General features: G+C 39.2%; 1 protein-coding gene across 3 annotated transcripts in view; it reads right to left on the bottom strand.

The window, feature by feature from the left end:
* blm (BLM RecQ like helicase) overlaps positions 1-18,778 on the bottom strand; it is a 41,590-nt gene that overhangs the window by 20,928 nt on the left and 1,884 nt on the right. For 2 of the 3 annotated variants that reach the window (XM_053678014.1, XM_017465286.3), the window contains exons 2-12: positions 6,675-6,735; positions 6,021-6,552; positions 4,540-4,660; positions 3,700-4,415; positions 3,250-3,426; positions 2,863-2,981; positions 2,655-2,768; positions 2,318-2,416; positions 1,887-2,035; positions 641-747; positions 377-537 (exon numbers count right to left, since the gene is read on the bottom strand). In XM_053678014.1, coding sequence (XP_053533989.1) covers positions 377-537; positions 641-747; positions 1,887-2,035; positions 2,318-2,416; positions 2,655-2,768; positions 2,863-2,981; positions 3,250-3,426; positions 3,700-4,415; positions 4,540-4,660; positions 6,021-6,552; positions 6,675-6,735 — 2,356 coding nt within the window. Of the gene's footprint in view, positions 1-376; positions 538-640; positions 748-1,886; positions 2,036-2,317; positions 2,417-2,654; positions 2,769-2,862; positions 2,982-3,249; positions 3,427-3,699; positions 4,416-4,539; positions 4,661-6,020; positions 6,553-6,674; positions 6,736-8,917; positions 9,034-18,778 lie in introns of all 3 variants that reach the window. The other variant, XM_047154503.2, reaches the window with a different exon arrangement.

The following is an 18,778-nucleotide window of genomic DNA, read 5'->3' as shown; positions in this document are numbered from 1 at the left end:
CCAATACACATCTCCACCCTCCAGATGAGTGTAATTTTCTCGTTGTGAAACTGTGTGAAAATGTCATGCTTACCGTGAATAGGGAAGACCAATCCAAAGGTATATTTTTAACAAAGTTGCAATTTATGGGTATTTGTGGGAGGTAAGCTTGTAGGGTTTTTCCAACTACACACATTTTCAAGAAGACGGATTTATAAAGCTGAAACTGCATGCAAGTGTGTGTACGCAAGATTTTATAAATCAGATTTCTTTTGTAAGTGCATTCCATTTCCAGGTTTGAGTGCACACTTTCACTCTGGAATCCACACAAAGTTTTAAAATTGAGGCCTCAGATAACATTTGTGTGTAAATAACCAATAAATCAAAAGCCTATTACTTGGCAACCATCCTGGTTGATCCATTTGTTTTGGACATACTCTCGGTCACTGTCATTTATCCCAGCGTGGTATGCTAGTGCTGCAATGCCTGCCCTCTGAAAACTATCTGCCATGCTGTCACAGTCATTCCGTGACAGACAGTACACAATTCCTGAGTCATCTGTGTATGTGAAGAAGTTACATTAATTAGTGTTGCAAGATGAATACAATGGAAAAACCATTCATATTACTTGACTGCTAAGCTTTAAATGCATCATACTCACATGGATAGTGTTTCTTGATCCAGCTAATACAGTCCTCGTCAACTTTCTTGGGTTTTTTAGGTACTATAGAATATTTAAGGTTGTGCCTGTTGAAACTCATAGAGAATCTAGGGTGAAAGCAAACATTGTGATTGACAGACATGCATCAAGACTCTTCTCAGTCCAGGCACTCAGGTGGTAAAATGACCTCCCCCTGGATGTCTTCAAACAAATTTAGACTATGGACCTAGCTCTTCACCAAGCACTTTATTTCGATCTACTATTCATTTTTTAAAAATCACTGTCTTGTGTTTTCTTTTAGAAAACTCCCCAACAGGGTATTTAGACTGATGGTACTCGTAGTCCCTGACATAGTGAACTAGAGGCTACAAAGCACTTCTGTAAATCACTCTGGATAAGAGCATCTAAAGGTTGTAAATGTACAGTAAAAATGTATGCTGTAATTATGAAGACCCTATCTTTGCCTGAATGTTTTTTTCAAGACACTAAGAACAAGTTGACCATAGTACACAACTGTGGAAGAATAATGACCAATTTCCAGTGTCATCCAGAAGAGGATGGATTTCCTTTCAAGTCTGGTTCCTCTCAAGACCCCTTGTCATTAATCTCAGGGAGTTTTTCCTAGCCATTGGCTTGCACATTAGCGATCTAAATCTAGAGCCCTGTTCGAATGGGATTACATTTTTATGGAGTCCTGGGGTAAATTCCTATTTTAGAGGTGCCATTTTATTTCCAAACAGATTGGCCATGTTAGTATTTACTCCATCCTTTGAGAAATTTACAGGCCATACTACCTACTGTTTTTTTTTTTTTCCCCATCTGATCATTTTAGATTTGTGCAGATACATGTCTGTGATTTTCTATGCAGATGTCTTTGTGCGGGGAAAAAAATTGGCTTGACTGCTGCTACTTGCCATATTTGTAGCATGCATATCACACACATCAAGAACTTAAGTTTTTTATAAATAATTACTAGTTGCATCACTGCCAGCTGAATTCTAATGTTAAATGCTTAAAAAAACAACAACAACAAAAAAAAAAAAGTTATATCGCCGAGTAGACGGGTACCTTTTTTTTTTTTTTTTTTTTTCCCCTTTACATATGCCCCCGCGATAAACTAATCCAATCTGAATAAGGATTACATCTGGATTTCTGTAAAGCCACTTTATGGCAACGTCTACTGTTAAAAACATTATGTAAAAATGTTTTTACTGAATATTGAGCACTGTCCAACAAGGAGACTTACACTTGTGGTCGAGTCATAGACAATTGGTTAAGGATGTCCTTCTGGACCCGAGGCGTGGCTGTGGCAGTCAGTGCCATGATAGGAACTTTGGGAAACTTCTGGCGCAGTTCATGCATCCGCTTATAGTCTGGCCTGAAGTCATGTCCCCACTACAAACAGCATAGGATTAAACAAACACTGTAGCATTGCCCATCATGGTTAAAGTGCTACCTTTACTTAGCTATAAATTTATTTAATTTTTTTTTTTTTTTTTTTACATAGAACTTAAAATTTCTTGCATAGCGGTTTTTTTTCTTAGTATGCATAAACACACACACACACACACACACACACACACACACAGTGTGTACAGCATTGAAGGTGCACAAAACTAAAAAAACAAACCAAATCAACAAATGAGTACTGAACTGTGCAATATGCATCTTGTATACCTGGCTCACACAATGTGCCTCATCGATGACAAAACGAGCAAGCAGACCTCGTTCGTACAGATTCTGCAGAGCACTGATCATCCTCCCACTTGCACAGATCTTGGGGCATGCATGCACACATACGCAGACAGGAAGAAGCATAAAATAAGCATAAAAACCCTATTAAAAATCTGCTTAAAGTGTTTAGAGCAACATGTAAAAGACTAGAAAGTTACTGCTTCTTACTAAGAATAAACACAGCATAAACACTATCCGGTCCCTACTAAAATTTGTTTGCACCATTTCTTTTGTCTGTAGTATAATTAGCAATTTTGGTACACTTCTTAAAATATTGAACCTTTTCAGGAGTGGCATAAAGCAGTTTGATGACTGGATCGTTCTTAGAAAGCTGCATGTAGATTCGTCCTGCCTCGTAGTCGCTTTTTTCCCCAGACAAGCTAGTGGCAGGGACCTTAAATTTTTTTTTATAAAATTAAAATCATCAGTCACTACACATTTCCAATATGGCCAATATTGTATTTACTAATCTTAAAGGAGAAGTTTACATCTAAAGTTGTAAGCTTCTGAACTTGATCCACAATAAGGGAACGAAGTGGAGATATCACCACAGTCACTCCAGCAGAGACACAGGCAGGCAGCTGATAGCAAAGGCTTTTACCCCCACCTGTAAAGGGAGTTTAAATTGTGAAATAATCTAGTCAATGGATTTGTATGAAAATAAATAATTTCCACCATATGTAGCCATATTTGTTGTTTCCTTATTTGTTAATTTATTTGTGCCACTAACTAGTTCTTAATTTAGCAGGGGCAGCTGTGTCTGAGCTGAGGTTGTTAAGGATTACAACTCTCAATACATAAAACTGAATCAAATCTGCTAATATACAACAGATGTATTCATATTTGTTACTAGCACCTCACACTGGAAAACAAACCTGTAGGCATTAACACAAATGTGTCCTCTCCCAATAGAGTAGCATTAATGGCTTCTAGCTGATTGAATCTGAACTGATGAAGACCAAACTTCTTGTGGAAAATCTTCATCATCTCTGGAGAGTGGGGAAAGTTGAAGCCCCAGAAACAGCCATGTGCTGGATTTCTGGATGTAACCTCTACAGAGACACACTGAATTCTGTTAGTACTGCAGACGATTAGAAATTAATACGCACAAAGGACAACACAAAAATATATTTTTTAAATATTTTATATATATATATATATATATATATATATATATATATATATATATATATATATATATATATATATATATATATATATATACATACATATATACATACATACACACACACACACACACACACACACAAATGAATTGGCCTTGCAGTTCCAATAGTTTTTAGGGGACTGTTATCAATACTAACCAGGGAAACATGGTTTAGTAGACCTTACAACAGCAGTAGGGTTGGCAACACTCTTTTTATCACAGGAGTTTGAGTGTCCTCCTTCACAAAATTGCTGTGGTAGTGCACTGGAACTCCCAGACACAGATAAAGCTGCAGGTTCCTCACAATAATCTGGCATATCATTTTCACTGAAGTCATCAATGTCAAAGTCACCTATGCAGAAGTCACCCATGTCATCTGATTCCCTGTGATCCTGTAAACCAGCCCCACCAACTAATGTGTCTTTGCTGTCCACATTCTTTCTGTCTACCTCCACTGTATTCTTAGGAGAGATGTAATGTAATGTTTTCTCTTGATTCACAGTCTGAACATTTGACTTATTGAAGGACAGACTCAAGGAACATTCTCCTGTTTGAATGTTTCCATTACCATTGTTCAAGCCTGAAATCTTTCCCTTGTGTTGATTCACAGCATGTATAATGGAAGGATTCAGGCTACAGGCATCTCCCTTAATCACATCACTGATAATGCAGTCTGAATCTTTAAAGATACAATTGTTGTAATCCTGGGACATAACAGAAGCATTGGATTTACTGAGTTGACCGTGTATAGATGAATGGTCGCCTTTGCTTGTGACAGCAGAACTTGCTTTGTGAAGTGATCTGGGGTGAGGGTTGGTTCCTCCTTCTGACTTCCGCTTTTCCACCAATGCAGCACCAGTGATGATGCGCTTCCTAGGGAAACCATAACATATTTCATGCCACTACAAACTGTGTTCAACTGTGTTGATTTGTGTAGCTTAAGACTGCTAAGAATGTGATAAAAGCTAGCTCTAAAGCAAGTACTTATTCTTTTTACCTGTGAGCCCTCAGTAGAAGCAATTCTGTGCCACAACTAAGGGATGCAAGCTCATGTTCAGGGATTGTGTCCATCAAACAACAAATAGACTCCATAACACTGAAGAGGGTATCATCAAACCCTAAACAGATCAACAGATTTAGTCACACACACAGGAAACAAGGATAAGGGGTATAAATTAAACTAGAAGGCTAAAGTTCCTTGAACAAACTTTGATGTTGACCTGAAAGTGTTTTGTTGTCACTGATTTTAAAATATTTAACAGTTAAGTTGATAAAGTTTAAAAGACTAAAAGTTTCTAATCTGTAAAGGGTAACCTGTTAAAAATGCTGTAACATGTTTATATGTTACAGTAACATGTTGTAAATCAGTTCCTCAAGGATTTTGTAATTTTGCAATTGTAGAAAGTAAAGCAAAATCAAGCAAACTCTAATATTTGGAGAAACTTGAAATTTCTCAAAATTATCACAGATTTTTCCACAGATTTGGGCCGACACATCATGTGACGTCATCACAACATGCATTCAGCCAAAGCCCTCTTCATTTTACGTGGGTCAAACATGAGCATAGCTAAAAGGTCTCATTTACCAACAATCATCACTGCAAAGGACCATGCAAAACAATTTTGGCTCTATAGGATCTATGATTGACAAATGTACTTGTTATACATAAAAAATTTTTTACCCATGAAAACAGAACAAATTTGCAGAGAGAATAACAATAGAAAGAAGATTAAGGCTATGTCCACATTAAGCCAGATAAATTTGAAAGCGCATCCTTTTCTTTACGTTGTGGCCACACCGAGATGGCATATTTGTCCAGCGAAAACTGAGCTTTTCAAAAGCACTATCAAACGCTGTTTTCATGTTGTAGTGTGGACTAAGAAAACGTAGATATTCAAAAACATTAACGTATTTTTAGTTTAGTTTTGACCCATTCAACCTTAAACAAATAAGATGGCAGATGTTGTTGTACTGTAGTTGTTATGCCTGCTATCCAGTTTGATAGTGTTCATATAGATTAATGATTTTTGTACAACCTTCAGATTGCCTTTTTTCAAAGTGGACAGAATGTTCACTCTCAATTCCAAGAGACAGAAAGTGGGCAAACGCCAGACAGAAATGACGCAGGCCAAAGGGCCTTACATTTTTACGCATGCACAGTATAGTATATGTAACATTTTCAGACATTTCAGTGTGGATGAGCAATTTTTGGATAACGTTTGAAAATGGCAGTGTAGATCAAGAGCGTTTTAAAATAAAAATGCAGTTTTCAGATGAACACTGCCTAAGAACAACATCTGAAGTCTGAGTACCCTTGATTTTTGTGATGTCTAAATTATTCCATTTATGATCACTGCCTGCAAATCCAAACAAACATGCATTTTCCTCAGTTAACCCCCCCTCCAGCATTGTTATTACTCAAAGTGATAGATATACAAATAAAACAAACCCAACACATGAATAAAGAGTGTCACTGACCTGTTGTACAGTTGCAATTCCCCTCAATTGTATCCGTAGGCTTAATGCCAGTGGCAATGCTTTTGTCACTTAGCAGTAACTTGTGTTTAACTGAAATTAGGCGACCAATTGTATTGATGGGGGATTCACCATCAGTATGTCCTGACTGGGCACCAGGATCAACAGCAAGAATTTCTGTTGAAACAACGCAAGCTTCATCTGACGTTCCAAAAGAATGTACTAATGGCAAGTCTCCATTCTCAGTGTTGCAGGTCTGTGCTCCAGCACCTTTAGGTGACGGATCTTTGTCTGGCCCTGCTCCTTCTCCTTTGACTGGAGTTTCAAAATCATAGCGGTCCCAGTCATCCAAGGGAATAGCAGACAAGATGTAATCCTCAGCTAATGCTACAGCTTTTCCAGCAGTGGTGCCTGTGATTCTATTATTTCGTGGTTTTTGCAATCTGCTGATGGATGGCTCAACAAGGCTAGGTTTGCTCACTGCAAATGGGTTGGCTACTGGGTTGAATGTCTGTGTCTTGGCCTTGCACAGAAGCTAAAGAAGAAGTAAAGAAGCTAAATTTTGGATGTGTTCTCTCTGGGTTTTGAAAATTTCAAAAGCTTTTTTTTTTGTTACTTTACAGTTGTCAGGAACATAGACACATTCACACTAATTACCTTTTGAGGAACTTCAGCTTTGGCACTGTCTGGTGTAGACTTCTTTTTAAAGCAATATGACCTAGGAATGAAGGAAGCAAATGGGATATAAAACACAGTGGGTGCTTGAAAGTTTGTGAACTCTTCAGAATTTTCTATATATCTGCATAAATATGACAAACAATATCAGAAGTCCTAATAGTAGACCCAATTAATAGTAGACCCAATTAATAGTAGAGAACCCAATTAATCAAATGAGAAAAACATTATACATGGTCATTAATTTACTGGCTTAGTGGTTAGCACGTTCGCCTCACACCTCCAGGGTGGGTTTGATTCCCACCGTGGCCCTGTGTGTGCGGGGTCTGCATGTTCTCTAAACATTTTGTTTCCTCCGGGTATGCCAGTTTCCTCCCCCAGTCCAAAGACATGCATGGTAGACTGATTGGCATGTCTAAAGTGTCCGTAGTGTATGAATGGGTGTGTGAATGTGTATGTGATCCCTGGGATAGGAGCATCGGGCCAGGGTCATTCCCTGTGACCCTGCTGGCATATATATGCATATAAGTATTCTTAACCTCTTATACAAATATTAAAAAAATAAAAATAATCTGGGTCTTCCCATAAGAATGTGAATACTATTGCTGTGATTTTGATATAATTCAAATCATTACTTACTTAAATAGAGTATATTGTTTAAAATGAACTTTAAGGATTTAAATTTAACGAAACATTTGTTGCAGTGGCCAAATTACCAAATACCTCACATTTCTCAAAAGTGCATATGTGCTTTAGCCAGTTTGCAAAAAGTTTGTGAACAGCTTAAAAGCATAAATACTGGCTCTCTTCTTCTTCTCAGTGATAAGCAGGTGTCAGAAACGGAAAGTTGTGCAGTACCACCTTGTGTACCGGGGTATTTCTGCTTTTCAATAAGCACCATCTACTGTCAGGGAGTGAATCTGCACTTTCATTCAGTACGTTGCTCGCATTTAACGCGTGGGTGTGAACAGGGAAAAAAAAAGGTCTGAAAACTGGACGGTTTAACACACCGTGAAAAACGTCCTGGTGTGAACAGGCCCCAAGACCCTTAGATTACCCGCTATGTCTGGTGCCCTGGCTCCCGGTATACACCTAACTACAGCTGCCGGAGCCCCTAAAGGCTAATTTAACGTGCCTTAAGATAAGAGTCCTATATCCAGAGTTCTTTCAGATTTCTCAGCTGGTGCTTCACTGAGGAGAGCAAACCAGTTAGACAGGTGAAGTTGAGACGAGTGATGTTCCCATGGGCAAGCCTTAGAGTCAGCTTTGGCTTTGCAATTATGCCACCAAGTCTTCACCCATTCATCCAGCAGTGAGGGCTTTAATGTCAGAGTTGGGGTATTGCTATCTCTGCCTAAGGCATCCAGGCTTTCCCCTACAGAAACTACACTGCTCTCACTAACCATCTCTAGCATCTGGATGCACACCTCTAATACTACAATCATCTCAGTCAGAGAGTTTACTAATATACACTTGTCACAAATAAAGCTATTACTAACGACGGAGGAAGAATGACTAAACATCCTGCACTCAGCACCCTGCACAAGCTGAATGTTTGCCATGTTGAGTGTTTAACATATCTTAGTAAGATTAATTGAGATTATGTAAGAGGGATCTGACATGGATGGCCTCCGCTTGTTGTCTTTAGACAGTCACCACAGTCAAGGTAATTAATGGGAAATACTGCAGTAGCTCTTCTGTAAGAAAGTATGTTGCATTAAAGGTGCATGACATGATTTATATAGTTATTAGAAATAATTTCCTAGCTAAAGTTTTAGCACATTAGAAAGCAACCTCTGACAATCTAAGATTAAGAGGTTAATATTTGCAAGTTTAAATGAAACCTGTAACAAGTATATAAGAAAGGCCTATGCTTGCATGTCAATAGAAACCTCTGAGCTAACAAGATAAATGTTTAATAAGCAAGTTATATAAAAACCTTTGATGTAGAAACATCATTTTATAATCCACTTAGCATGAAATTGTTTTTAGATGAAATATAACTGTACACTGAGATTACAGTTCTATGTATAGCAAGAAGATTATTCTTTGGAATCGGTAACATTAACATAGTAAAATGAAGTTAACACTTATTATTAATTGGAGATAATTAATTAAACGTATACGGAGTAAGATACTTAAGCCATAAAGTTGAAATACATATTTAACCTTCGGCTGCACCTATCCGTCCTCGGTCATAGGAGAGAGTTTGAATTAAAACCCACCTTGCAGTGTTAGTAATATTATTCATTTACTCCGCCCGAAGCCACTGTGTCTACACGAGCAGGTCACAGGTTCAGGTCATTTTGCGTGATCAATAAAAGATGGCAGTTTGTGAGATCTGGCAAGTTGAGAGAAGCAGATAATATACAGTGTTACTTGTCATCATAATGGCTTCTTTTCAGTATTTGCACACTTGTTCGGTTGACTGAGGTGATGAAAATTTTATGAAAGGCAGTGTGAAAGTAACTTGTGCGGTGTAGATGGATTTTGGAGTTGTAGTTTTCATTCCGATTGTATTATACAATTATATTATAACTTCGAACAGGTCACTTGCACTGGTGCAACTAAATATTTTTTCACAGTCACACAAAGTACTTTTCAGTCGCAAATGCAAGTGAAATGGTCGCACTGTAGAGCCCTGCCCAATAACAAAGGGAACTCCGGACACTAGATATGAGTGGTATGAATAAAACAGGCTCCAACTGCACTCCCTAAGCAGGTTCTAAATCACTGGCACCCAATCTTGAACACCTGATTCTAATTAAATGGATTTGAAGGTGTGATAAATGTAGGGGTGTACTTGCTTTTTCCATATGACTCATCTGTTTTTTTTGTTAATTTAAATTGTGAAAATTACTGCAAAATGTCAATTTTAGGTGTCATTTGTAGAGCTGCAACTAACGATTATTTTCATGATCGAATAGCAGGCCGGTTATTTTATTTATTTATTTATTTTCCGATTAATCGGCTGGGCGGGGGCAAACTTTCAGTAACATTTTTTTGTTTATTTAAAATAAAATCCACAAACTGAGTGTTATAAATATAAACTTTATGCAAATATAAAAGCACGACAAGTTTGAAGTACCATCTTCGTACGAAACACGATTTTGCTGATGTTAGCAATGATGCTAGTACTGAGACAGGGTCAACAAGCCGTGCTCGTCAAACGACACTGGCGGAGTGCAGCCGGGGCAAGTTTGTCAACAAAACAACAACAGCAAAGCTAACTAGCACAATCGCTAAATGGATCTATTGTTACGAGAATACATGAACTGTACAATGCTGAAAAAGTTATGAAAGTGAGGCAGTTGGAAGAAGGTACTTTTATTGCACTTACTGGAGACCACCGGGCATCAGTAAGTAACCATTACTACCTCGGTGTAACAGCACACATAATCGATTACAACTGGCAGCTGCACTCATTCACTTTAGGCATGTTAAAAACAGAAGAAAGGCATTTTGCATGCGCTAGCCAGTTTCTCAAAGTTGCAAATGAGTGGGAGATAATGGGCAAGGTCACAACTATAGGAACAGACAGCGCCCGCAATATGATTGCCGCTGCAAGGAGTCTACCATTCGAGCATGTGCCGTGTGTGGCGCATGTGATACAAAGTGTGATCACCGTGGCTTTACGGGACAGCGGATTTGACAGCGTTTAAGCCAAGTGCCGTAAAATAGTAGGACACTTCAGACACAGTCCCGCAAACATAGCAGAGCTGAAAGCTCAGCAAGCCTCTCATGCACTAATAGACGAGTCCCTCGTCCAGGGTGTACCGACGCGCTGGAATTCAACTCTTGAAATGATAAGGTGGATGCAACACAACAAAGATCCACTGAAAGCAACACTGGCATAGGAGAAGTTCAACTTCGCCATGCTAACCATGCTAAAATTTGGAAACGGTACTGGAACCCTGCAGGTAATGTGATTTCTCCGTCTTCTCCAATTTTCCTGATAAAAATAAGTAATCGTAAGTCATCTAGACATAGTTTAAGGCCTATACCCTAAATAGATGCCATCTGAATGAAAACTGTAGTCATTAAGTCAATTGTGTGGTGCTCTGTTTGCACTGTAGGTACATCACTGAGCTCCTAGGTGATGAAAAGTATGTATCCTGCTCCATGGTGCTACAGCGCTATGTCATCTCCTGCATACAATGGAGGTCTGTGATGTTGACCCTGCCTACATAGCGTGCTTCAAGGCTGCATTCACAAAGGACCTCAACAGGCGAAGGGAGAACTCAAACCTGTGGTTAAAAGGAGGCAACCGCTCGAGATCCTAGGTTCAAAAACCTTAGGTGCTTGCCCAGGGCAGAGAGGGGAGAGGTGTGGGAAAAGCTGAGTGAGATGCTGAAGGATAGAGAACCTACACCGCAGACCTCTGGAGAAAAAGTGGAGCCAGAGCCACCAAAGAAGATGGCCCTCCTACTCATGGGATCAGAGTCGGAGTCTGATGAAGAGGTACTATCCACAGTTAAATATCTAGAGAGGTACAAGGCAGAGCCCTGTGTAAGCACAGAAACATGTCCACTACAGTGGTGGTCATCACAAGCAGGTACATATGGTAAGCTGGCCCATATTGCAAAAAGGTACTTGGCTACACCTGCCTCAACAGTGCCATGTGAGAGACTGTTCTCTTTGGCAGGCCACATTCTGCAGAAGAACAGGCCAGCTCTATCATCTGAAAATGTGAACAAGCTAGTCTGCCTGAGCAACTGGTTGAAAGAAGAGTAGACTGTATGATTGGTTGACAGGAGGCATGTTGCACAGATGCACAGTGACTGAAGTAATTATCTTTAACCAAGAATGTAGAGATTGTTCACTCTGTCTCTTCACAGACATTATGGCATTCCATTTCTAAAATAGGCCTACTTATTGTTGCATTCATTTGAGTTGATGTTACTATGCAAAAAAAATTACAGGCAAGTTATTTGTGACTTTGTAGCAGACATTACTTTGTAACAGTTGTTGGTTTCTGCTAAATATGTCTGCAGTTCAAATGGGTGCCTCAACAATTTAAGAGATTGTTATTGAACAATTCTTAAACATGTTAATGGTTTCAATAATAAAACTGAAGAATCTGTTTCTTTAAACCAGTTTCTCATGCATTTATTTATTTCAACACTGCACGTTTACAAGTAAATCTTAGTATTTTAAATTTACGATTACTCATGATTAATCAGCCCATGACCGTGATTAACTCGATTATATATATATATATATATATATATATATATATATCACGAGAACTGATACTTCGGTACCAATGTGGTACCAACATTCATAATTTTTCTGCAATAGTTTTTCTGCATTGGTAATGAAGTTACCAAGGTTGTAATTCTTCCGGAACTTAAGGGGGCAGCAAATACGCTCAAGTGTTTTAGTCGGTCCACAAGTGGTAAAGAACAACGCCTACAAGCACATGGGAAAAACTACAGAAGATGGCGAGAAATTTAGCTCCGCCCCGACTCGTTGATAGGAAAGGTGGGAAGGGTTAAATATGTAAACATTTCGCATTCGGGGCGGATGACAACAAACATAACCGATGCTATCGTTCATTTCAAACAAAGCGAGGAAACACCTCGAATTTGGCGAAGCACCTGAAAGACAGGTCCTATATTATGTTTGTTTGAGGCAGCTGCATTGTGCCATGAAATCAGCTAACATTATGCTCCATGTAATGTTTGCGTTAACCAGTTATTTGTTCACGACGATAACGCATTGCAGTGTTATAAACTACCTCCTACTGGGCCACCATGCATCGCCATTCAGCCCGTGTCCTGTCAGAAAAATGTAGCCTAATGTCACAAATAATTATTCAAATGTTCATGCTTTTAATAAATCTTTTTGGCCTGCCACCATATCAGTGAATTTAAACTAATGCTTGCATTCAGAGTATAAGGGGTGTGTGTGTATGCGCGCATTTAGGAGTGCACCTTAGAATTTGTAGCCTCTACTCTTTTATTAGTCACAGTCAGACAGTGATTGATAACTAAAATATCCTCCTCTCACTGCCAGTATCAGCCAGAGGAGGATGACCTCCAGGAAAGTTTTCAATTTGATTTTTTACATTTTAAAAAATTAATTTTTATATCACACTGTGGTATCGACTTTGGTATTGAGTACTTTTGGTGGTATCGGTACCCACTACTAGATTTTGGTATCGTGACATCCCTAATACACACACACACACACACACACACACACACACACACACAACTGTACGACTTGTGTAATATTGTACTAGTATCCTCCAAAGTAGATGACTCATCTTGATGATAGAGGACTATCACTAAAGTTTAGTTTCAGAAAGCTTTAAGAGAAAATGTAAATATATATTCAGTTGTATCTGGCTGTCTGCCCACTCCAGTGTAAGAAAAACATTTTGTATACTGAATATCCCAATATAAAACAAACCTCACTGCGGTATAGAGACTAGCCATTTAACGAGTGACCCTGCATTCCAAATGGCACAAGTGATGCCTTTGGAGTAGGGCTGCACAATTAAATGAATATCGATCACGATTTTGACTGCCCACGATTAAATGAACATGATCAACCGCAATATTGATGTTTAAAGTTCGTCCTCTGCTAATAGAAAACTCAGCTGAAAACTCAGATCAAATCAAGCGCTTCCTACACTCACAGCCAATCACCATAGAGCGGCGCAGGGATGACATCATTTTATAGTGCCAAAACCCCGAAACGGATTTAGCATTTTAGTCCTCGAGCTGCCAGCTTCGCTTCGAGCTCCAGCGCTTTGCGGGAGAAGAAATCATAACATTAACATGATGCTAAATAGCACTACAGAGGTTATCTTCGACATTAAACGTCATCACGCCGAACGGGAAATAACTTTGCAGATAAACTCAGGGCTCTACAGTGCGACCATTTCACTCACATTTGTGACTAAAAAGTATTTTGTGTGAATGTGAATAAATATTTATTCGCACCAGTGCGAGTGACCTGTTCGGAGTTGTATAATACGATAAAAGTACAACTCCAAAATGCATCTACACTGAGCAACAGTTACTTTCACACTGCTTTTCATCTCCTCAGTCAACCGAACAAGTGTGGAAATACTGCAAAGAAGCCATAATGAATGAATGAATGCCTTTTTATTGTCACTATACACATGTACAATGAAATTAAGAGCCACTCCTTTTTTTTGTTCCGTGCCAACATGTACATAGAATAAACAAGAAGAATAAACAGATAAATAAGATAAATAAACAAGATAAATAACAAGATAAACAAGATATTGGGGCCAATGGGGGAGGTACTATGAAATGCACAGTTTTGAGACACTATATACATATGCTGTGAACTCAGTACATGTATGTGTTTAGAATGGTAATAGCTTTTGGGAAAAAACTATTCTTAAATCTATTAGTCCTTGTTTTGATGCACCTGTAACGTCTCCCTGAGGGCAACAGATTGAACAGATCAAAGCCAGGGTGAGAACTGTCCTTAATGATGGTTTTTCCTCTGCTGAGGCAACGGGAGGTGTAAATATCCATCCGGGAGGGGAGAGGGCAGCCAATGATCTTCTGTGCTGCTCTTACTACTCTCTGAAGCCTCTCCCTGTCTCCTGCGGTGCAGCTACCGTACCCACCGTGATACAGTATGTCAGCAGGCTCTCGACAGACGAGCGGTAGAAGATCAGCAGCAGTTTGGAGTCCAGATTGTACTTCCTGTGAACCCTCAGGAAGTGTAGCCGCGTTTGAGCCTTCTTGATAACCGCTGTGATGTTGTCCGTCCAGGAGATGTCTGCAGAGATAAGGACGCCAAGAAACCGGAAGGTGTGGACCATCTCCACACACTCACCATTAATGAAAAGGGGGGCCAGCTCAGTGTTGTGCTTCCTGAAGTCTACAATGAGTTCCTTGGTTTTCTTGGTGTTTAGAGCCAGATTGTTCTTTGAACACCAGGCTGCCAAGTTTAGGACCTCCTCTCTGTAGGCTACCTCATCTCCTTTTGAGATGAGTCCGACCACTATGGTGTCGTCAGCAAACTTGATAAGATTATTGTTGTGGACTGGACTACAGTCATATGTGTAGAGACAGTACAGGAGGGGGCTCAACACACAGCCCTGTGGAGAACCTGTGCTCAACGTGCGAGTGGAGGAGAGGTGGGGTCCGAGTCTCACTGTCTGAGACCGGTTGGTGAGAAAGTCCTTTATACAGGCACATGGGATGGGGGGGGGCAAGGGTGACCAATTTGGTGATGAGAATGTCCGGAATTATTGTATTAAAAGCCGAACTGTAATCCACAAAAAGCATCTGGACGTAGCTCTGTTGCTGCTCTAGATGTCTCAACACGTAGTGGACAGCTACGGCGATAGCATCCTCTGTGGATCTGCTTGCGCGATAAGCAAACTGATAAGGATCGAAGTCTGGGGGGAGGTAGTCCTTGATGTGCTGAAGAACCAATCTCTCAAAGCACTGCATGATAACTGGAGTGAGGGCCACAGGACGATAATCATTCAGGCTAGTGGTGGGCGACTTCTTTGGCACTGGGATGATTATGGCTGATTTTAGGCAGGGCGGGATGACTGCTTGGGCCAGGGAGAGGTTGAAGATTCTGGTAAAGATGTGGGCAAGCTGGTGGGCACATGATCTGAGCACCTTACCAGGTACACCGTCTGGGCCAGCAGCTTTCCTGGGGTTCACTGCCAGAAACATCCGTCTAACATCGTGTTCCCTCACAGTAAGTAGAGTGGTGCAGGAACCAGGAGGGGATGGAGGCAGGGTTGGACTGGTACGGGGGCCAGATGAGGGTGGAGGTGAGGCTCGAGCAGATGAGTGCTGCTGTTGTGATGTTTCAAAGCGAGCAAAGAAGCAATTTAGCTCTTCTGCCAGCATCGCACTCAGGTCTCCTGTTGTCGCATCACGGCCTCTGTAGTTCGTGATGTTCTGTATGCCCTGCCACATCTCCCGTTTATTTTTGCTGGACAGGTGGGACTCTATGCTCCTCTAAAGAAATAATACAAAAATAAACAAAAAAAATAATAAAATAAAAAATAATGATGACAATAACTCTGTACATCATCTGCTTCAACTTCCCGATCTCACAACCACCATCTTTTATTGATCCCGCAAAATGACCTGCACCTGCGACCTGCTCGTGTAGATACACGGTTAATTCAAACTTCTTTATCAAAAAATTCCTCACCAATCATAGTCAAGAGTAGGAACTGTTGAGTCTGTAAACATAAAGTACACTGCGGCTCTCCTTCACCAACTCCAATTCACTTCATTTAAACTCACCTTTGGCAGAAACAAACAAAAATAGAACTACTAAAATGTAAAGACAGAAAATGTGCTTAGTTATAAATAAATCATTTAATATAAAATATATTACAATAACTTCATAAAACATAAATATACTGAGAAATGAAATAATGTTTAATTACTATGGGTTGCATTTAATATCAATTTGACATTAAGCTTTGTAAGCTATATCCTTAGAAAGCTATTAGCCTTTTTCCTAATATGGATCATTTTTGTGCTACTCTACTTTTAATTAGGACTTACTATTGTTTTTAAGATATTTAAAAATAAATATTTTATGCTCGTTTATACATCAATTAACCAACAGTATCTCACTGCTATTATTTTAACTCAATTAACAGTGACCATGAGTAGAGAGCTTACATTTAACTATTTGTGATAGACCGCCTGATTAACCTCTTTTACTGGTAGCCAAAAAATGGCATTTTTGTCTGTTTTGGGGGTACCTGTGTTCAGCATTGATTTGTTTTGTGATCTCACACACCACAGTAATGGTTAATGGCTCATATGAAAATAGACACTTAAGACTTTAAGAATTAGCAGTTATTTCAAGTATTTCTTCTTTGACCTTGCCTACCTGGGGCAATACATTCAGAATTTTTTTTTTTTTTTTAATTATTAAAAACATTTTTTTTTACTTTTAACACAAATGTTATATCTTCACAGCAAATGTTGATATCAACCCCATTCCTAGTCTCAAATATGCCCCAAGTACTTGTCCATGAACACCCAAAATATGAGGAAGTTCTCTAACCACTAAAATTGTGTGTAAGGTTATCCAAACACAGGTTAAAACCTCTCCAAAATGGCACAAAACCTCTCCAAATGGCAACAAACGTCCCCAAATGACATAAAACCTCTCTAAATGACACAAAGCTCATAAAAATGGCACAAAGCCTTTAAATACTGCAGACTTCTAGAAATAGCAAAAAAAAAATTTTTTAAAAGGCACAAAATAACCGCTCCAAATGGCACAAAATAAAAACAAATGGCATTAGCATGAACTCTGTTACACAATGTGTACTTTCACACACAAAAAAAAGTCTGAAACATACTTATAAAATATAATGTTTATTAAAAATAGTGCCAGAGCCCCAGGTGAAGGAGCACTTGCTCTCCGAAATGGCTCAAATGATAGACACACAAGTGACCCCTCTCCTCTGACTTCTCTAGGGGGTAGATAGAGCCCCTCAACTCAATCCACATTGGGAGCATGCCGCCGCTATAAGACGCTGATAAATCGTACGCTGAGCGAAAACCAGCAGAAAACTAGCAATCAGAAAAAACTGCCAAACATGCAAAAACCTGCTGTATAAAGTTTTGCAGGAAGATGCCATTTCCTGATAGTTTCTCTGCACAGCCCTGTAGCACTGTGCTGATTGGCCTGTACCGCTGACACACAACTCAAGATGCACGCGTAAAAGGTTTGGTTGTGCCGAATACGCGTTTGATTTTATCAGCCTCTGAGTGGTCAATCATGACGGGTTTGGGCTTGTTTGAAAGCTAGAAGTGTCTACAATTGGTCCAAGTAGGTGTCAATCAAGTTTGACTGCCCAATTAAAATTTAGGAGGCGGGTTGTTCAGCATAGCCAAAGCAGATTAGCTTTTTTTAGATGGTGTCTCAGGTTAGTTTATGACTAATTACTAAATTCCAGAGGGGTGGGATAACAAAACACTTAATGCATTTTGAAGAGGACATTTGTGACTAAATATGGAACTTTGCATTTGTTTTCTTCAATAAAGCTGATGGACTTTATACCGATGGAAATGTGCATGATTTATAAAACCGCGCGCGAACTAGATTTTCGTCTATGTAGGTAATGTAAGGTAGTAAACATTTATACAAGTCCGATCTTTGGTTTAAATGTTATAATTTTATTGTGGCAGCTGTATACGGTGTTTTACTATCAAAACAGCTTTAATCGCCCGCTAGTGTCGAGGCGAAAGAGGTTAAAGTTTAAACAAAAAAAGATTGGTATCTGGATCGTTATCGGCTGTAAAAATCCTGGTCAGAGCTTCAGTAATGAACACCATTAAACTAACGCGCTTCCCATCTGATGGGTAAATGAACTAACCCAATCACATTCTATATGAGATTATTCAGATATATACACACAGAATATACACAGAGTGGTTCGAGAACTGAATCCAGCCCAGAACCATGACAGTGGAAAATGTCTAATAGTGGAGGTTTAAATATATTTAAGAGGAGCAGACTTCAAACACTGAACATTAATGTTTATTGTATTTGTTTACAAGGTGGAATAAGTTAACGGTTGTTTTTTTGCATACAGCCTGTAAAATTAACTGAAAATATTACATTTAGTTCATCAGAAGGTAAATTAATTTGTCATGGCTCACCTATGTTCCTAAATTCTTTCATAATTGACCAGCTCAAGTTTTCTCATGCCTACTTGTGTGTTATATCGTGGCATGAGAAAACTTAATGAATGTGAAAGTGCAATAAAAATATGTTGTCACTAAAATCAATTAATAATCATGATAAATAATCAAGACCTCAATATTGATCAAAATAATCGGGATTATCATTTTGGCCGTAATCGTGCAGCCCTACTTTGGAGGGTGCTTTGAAGGGAGAACAATCATGAAACTCATGCTTTAAGATTATTTCAAACTATTTCTAATAAAAAATTGTTGATGACAAAGTCTTTGAAAAGAATTGGGCTAGGATTGAGATAGGGATGATCACTTCTGATTGAGGTTCTCTACAGCCTGTTGCAATGGTTTAGCATCATCAGTCAAGACAGCCCAGGGATGGTATAAATTTGCATG

The sequence above is a fragment of the Ictalurus punctatus genome, chromosome 4 (genome assembly GCF_001660625.3).
Source record: "Ictalurus punctatus breed USDA103 chromosome 4, Coco_2.0, whole genome shotgun sequence".
NCBI classification, from domain to species: Eukaryota; Metazoa; Chordata; class Actinopteri; order Siluriformes; family Ictaluridae; genus Ictalurus; species Ictalurus punctatus.
The sequence above is the reverse complement of the archived record's forward strand: the minus strand, read 5'-3'. Positions and strand labels throughout refer to the sequence as shown.